The 5,497-nt window shown below is 37.5% G+C and overlaps 1 protein-coding gene across 1 annotated transcript in view; it reads right to left on the bottom strand.

Annotated features, from left to right (window-relative positions):
- Positions 1-475: 475 nt before the first annotated feature.
- PRDM13 (PR/SET domain 13) overlaps positions 476-5,497 on the bottom strand; it is a 5,162-nt gene continuing 140 nt past the window's right edge. The window contains exons 2-4 of the mRNA XM_040430066.1: positions 4,407-4,538; positions 4,145-4,265; positions 476-1,977 (exon numbers count right to left, since the gene is read on the bottom strand). Of these exons, the coding sequence (XP_040286000.1) occupies positions 476-1,977; positions 4,145-4,265; positions 4,407-4,538 (1,755 nt within the window). The remainder of the gene's footprint in view (positions 1,978-4,144; positions 4,266-4,406; positions 4,539-5,497) is intronic.

The following is a 5,497-nucleotide window of genomic DNA, read 5'->3' as shown; positions in this document are numbered from 1 at the left end:
TTTACAAGGAGGAGAGAAGGTGGCACTATACAGTATAGACTTGGGGTGTTGAAATATTCAGTTTAGAAAAATACAAAGGCACAAAATTTAGTGACATGTCGAATATTAGGAAGGAGAAATGGATGCTGGGCAATGCCATTCCGCCAATTATAATTAGTGATATGAGTTCTGGAGGCTGCCAGTCTGTACCCTGATAAAGGCATAGGCACCAATGCTATAAATACTGCATCGATTCTAATTAAAGGTGCAACTTACTGTGATCACAACATTTCTATCAATACAGTCCACACACCCTCTTCACCATATTTACTTGGTTCCTGCTCGGCAATGATTAATACAAGTCCATATGTGGTTGAAAAGTTCCAAAAAGTTATGTCAAGAAGCACATAAATAGATATACCTTAATAAATCCTGTATAGGTATATACATCTGCATATAATTATCTAGAATTATTAGATTTAATGATATCAAGTCCTCAGTGGTCTTTGCTGCCTCCTGTGTCCTGGTCACTTTGCTCATCAGTGAAACACACGTCCACATCACTGTCATTGTCCTCACTCTTGGGATCTGGTTGCTGGTAGGAAGGGTCACAATGAACCTCTTCCTTAGTGCTGAGGCTCTGGCCAGGATGTCTTGACTTGACATGTCTTTCAAGGTCCCTTCTTCTGACCAGCACCTTCCCACAGTGCTCACATCTGTAGGGTGTGTTGCCCTCTGCATGCAGACGAATGTGTTTATTCAGGTTACTGGGGTCCCCAAAGGGCCTTAGACACACCTTACACTTGAGTGGCTTGTAGCCTGTATGAGTCCTCATGTGGATCTTCAGGCCATATTTCCTAGAGTACAGCTTTCCACAGTACAGACACAAGTGGCCTTTCTTGGGCTTCCCACTGGCTGAGGCTGTAGCTAAAGTCTCTAGTCTTCCAGTCCTGCTTTTCTCTGCTGCTATCTCAGAGAGCTGGTGATTATGCATGGCTATCTCACGATCTATGCTGGTAGTGATGGAGCCCAGTTCTGGGGTCATAGCTGGTCCAGCATTGAAGTAAGACATAGACTCCGGGTACTTGATAAGGTTACTGAAGTGGAACTTGAAGGGATAATATGGCGTGTTGTACAGGAGCTCTCCGTTGTACACAGTGAAAGGCATAACTGGGATATTACATTCCGCTGAGTAGGACTTGATGCCTTCAAACTGAGGGATGGAGAACCTCTCTGTGAAGTGTAATCCTGTCTGTGGGATCTGGTTGTAGCGACTGCTGGAAGATAAACTACTGTGGAGACCCCTCTCCACATGCTTGAATGCTGAAGTTTCCTCCAGGTGGGACAAAATTGGAAACCCTCTCAGGCCAGTGGTACAAGACAGGACACTGTTTGGCCCATCACTTGGTATCAAGCACTTGGAGTGGTGGTTATTCACTAGAGTTTCATTTCCTGAGCGGTTGGGCTTGATGGTCCCTAAAAGTTTACTGAAGCCCAGGCTGGTAGACTTGGCGTCATCCCTGGTGGAATCGGAGTGGGGTATCTTGGACAAGCCAGTGGGTTTAAAAGCCGACCTCAAGCCTGGATAAAAAGTCATCCCGTTCCCACCACAAGTATTGCCCGCCAGGCCTAGAAATTGTCCATGGCTTCTTGCAGAGTTCAGGCTCATGTCCAGGGCTCTGTCCTGCTCCTCCTTCCTAAGTGCCTTTTTGATCACCCCCAGTTTGTTTGAAGCTGGAGACAACGAGGTCTCCCTCTTAATGGAGTCTCTGCTTGTCCCGTTGGTCTGCTGATGGTTTCCTCTTAGTGTTGGGGTGGGGTTGGTCAGTCCATCAGCGGCTTTGGGAGACAGGTTGAAAATGTCTGTGCTCCTGATGTGCTCATTACTGAGAAATCCTCTGCCGTTATTTAGAGCACAGTGAAAGTGGATGTGAGCTTTTAAGCTGTTTGGAAACTTGAAGGTTCTCCAGCAATACCAGCAAATGTAGCGTTCTTCACCTAAGACATGAAAAGAACAGGCATTTAGTGATCACTTCTGCAGGATATACACAGGGGTACTCCAAGACTGCTCTAGTGTTCGATCCCTACCGAAGAATGGAGAGTGAATGTGCAAACAGCTATGTGACCTGAACAGGGGCTTTCTATAATCCTGCTGAACTCTGCTGTCCTCTCCTATTAACCCCCTGTTCCCAGCACACAGCTGCTGTAATGGGATCACTGGGATCCAGCGCATCTGCTGACGCTAGAAGAATAGGTAGCGTATGCTGGCGAGTTCCAGTAACAATGGGTTCATGTGATGATGATGATGATGACTATATGAAGGAAGCCATTCCTGCTCCCCGACATATCCAACAGAGAAATAGCCTCATCTGTCTGTCATATAGAACATATGTGCATAGTAGAAGCTAAACAATATGTGTCTGTATATACTAGCGATTTATCTATCTCTGTATATCATATCTATCTCCTATATATCTATGTATATATTATCTATCTATCTATCATCTATATATATATATATATATATATATATATATATATATAATCTATCTACATCATACTATTTCTACCATCTATCATCTCTGTATTAATTTATTTATATCATGTCTGACTCCTATCTGTCTCTGTATACCAGATCTATTTATCTATCATTTATATATTTGTTTATATCGCATATCTATCTATTATCTATCTTATATCTATCTCTATCTATCTTATATCTATCTATCTATCTAATATCTATCTTATATATATCTATCTAATATCTATCTTATATCTATCTATAAATCTATCTATATAATATTTATCTATCTTATATCTATATCTATCTATCTTATATCTATCTATCTATCTTATATCTATCTCTATCTATCTATCTATCTATCTATCTATCTAATATCTATCTTATATCCATCTATCTATCTATCTATCTATCTATCTTATATCTATATATCTAATATCTAGCTCATATCTATCTATATATCTATATATCCCATATCTATCTATCTATCTATATATCTATCTATATATCCATCTATCTATCTTATATCTATATATCTTATATATATCTAATATCTAGCTCATATCTATCTACCTATCATCTATCTACTGTATCTATCTCTTATCTATCTATCTAATATCTAGCTCACATCTAATTATCTATCTATCTATCTATCTATCCTTCAGTCTGTCTATCTATCTATCTATCTATTATCTATCTATCTATCTATCTATCTATCTATCTATCTATCCTTCAGTCTATCTATCTATTATCTATCTGTTCCATATGTCTGTCTGTCTATTTATCCATCTATCTTATATTAATCTAATATTAATCTATTATCTATCCATCCATGTGTCTGTGTGTAAGGTTGTACTCTCCTGCAGTGTGACTAAACTGGATTAGGAAGAGACCACATTGGTGGTTGTAATCCTGTTAGTTAAGCTGCTGCTATAGCTGGATTAGGTTGGATCCGTTAAATTGAAAGTTCTCCTCCGTTCCTGGCAATGATATAATAATGACCTGAATATTGCGCTGTTCCAGGACAGGACCCCTGTATCAGCCGGGAGCAAGTATAGGAACAGCCTAACATTGCGGGGGCTTCACCCGTTTTCGGGAGACCACAGTGAGATAAGTCCTCCTGAGGTCCCTCTTGGGTGGACTACTCACTATAACCATATCGGGCGAGAGGTTACAACATTTCATGGTCATTCATTTTTCAGAATGGATTATTTGATGATGGTATCGAATGTAATACAATATAGATTGTGAATATGACATGGAGCAGGTGAGCCGTGCAGGAAGAACAGGAGGACGATCTGCCCAGCAAATACTACTAATACTACTATTAAAAATAATAATACTAAGAATACTAACACTAATAATAATAATATTACTTACAATACTACTAATACTACTAATAATAATGCTAAGAATACTAACACTAATAATAATATTACTTACAATACTACTAATACTACTAATAATAATACTAAGAATACTAATAATCATAATAATATTACTTACAATACTACTATTACTACTACTAATAATAATAATAATAATAATAATAATAATAATAATGCTAAAAATACTAACACTAATAATAATATTACTTACAATACTAATAATACTAATAACACTAATAATACTAGTGCGGGTTACCTTTCTCGTCGTGTGTTGGGGTGGCTGTGGTGGGGATATCGAAGCTGTGGGCCAGGGAGTTGGAGTACCAGGCTGTGAGCTCCTCTCCTGCCTGCACCTCCCGCATGGTCCGGTAATAGATCTGTGTAGAGACAAGTTCACACATTACAGCTCTGCGGTAAAGGGAAGGGAGTCGCGCACACACTGCAGCTACATTTACTGATATTCCGCTCTAACGAGAAATCCCCCTTTCCATCAACAGGTGTCTTCCCAGTGTGTCTACCTGTCCTCCTGGTAGATCAGAGAAGGCTTCCAAATTCTGTTCTTGACTATTTCTAGCCGCTCGTATTAACCCTATCCACTCCGAGGCTGGTCCTCCTGATTCATCCACAAGTTCCCCTCGAATAAATCGCACCTGAAATATAAAAGCGACTGATTATCAGGGTGCCCTCCTCCCCATGATATAATATATATATATATATATATATATATATATATATATATACTGTAGGTGTAGTCTGAATCTCCCAGCAATGTGAGATGAATGGTGAGCTAACCCATGGGGACCAATCTAGTCAAAATACCATATCAATGTGTCTGAATGAGCATGCAATAAAAGTCACCAGGACAATGCAAACTAATGTGAGAAGCCAATGGGGCCAGATGATGAGGAATACATTGGCAGAGTCTGGCAGAGCGTTTAAACACCATTAAAAGACATTAAAAATCCAAGCGGAACGCATGACAAAAGCTATTGATCTGCGGCTTTTGTACATTGCGGCAATTATTTACCAGTAACTGTTTTATACTCCCTTATGTATTTTTAATTTTAATGCATTTGATCTATTCATTTATCTCAACCCTGAATAGTCCTAAACTATGTTTCCTAATTTACATCTAATATTTTATTGCGCCAATATCTAACCTCATAATGTAATATCTTAATTTCTTCAAGAATTTGAAGGCGTTTATTCTTATAAAACAAAATGAAAAGACTAATCAATGTTATATATATATATATATATATATATATATAACATTATGTAACATCTATGTATGTATATATATATATATATACATACATATATATATATATATATATATATATATATATATATATATATATATACATATGTACAGAGAGAGAGATCTCAATTAAAGAACGAAAAAAAATGATATAAATATAAAAATATAAATATATTTAAATGAATATAAAAATCAAAATAATATTATATATATATATATATACAGATCTTGCACAGGCAATTAATTATATGATGTAAAAGCCCATTTTACATTTTTATATTAAAACGGAATAAAGTAAAATTAATTATAAAAGTAAGGAATCGGTTCCTGAAAGCGGAGCGGAATGAG

This window comes from Bufo bufo, chromosome 4 (genome assembly GCF_905171765.1).
Source record: "Bufo bufo chromosome 4, aBufBuf1.1, whole genome shotgun sequence".
Classification (NCBI taxonomy): Eukaryota; Metazoa; Chordata; class Amphibia; order Anura; family Bufonidae; genus Bufo; species Bufo bufo.
The sequence above is the reverse complement of the archived record's forward strand: the minus strand, read 5'-3'. Positions and strand labels throughout refer to the sequence as shown.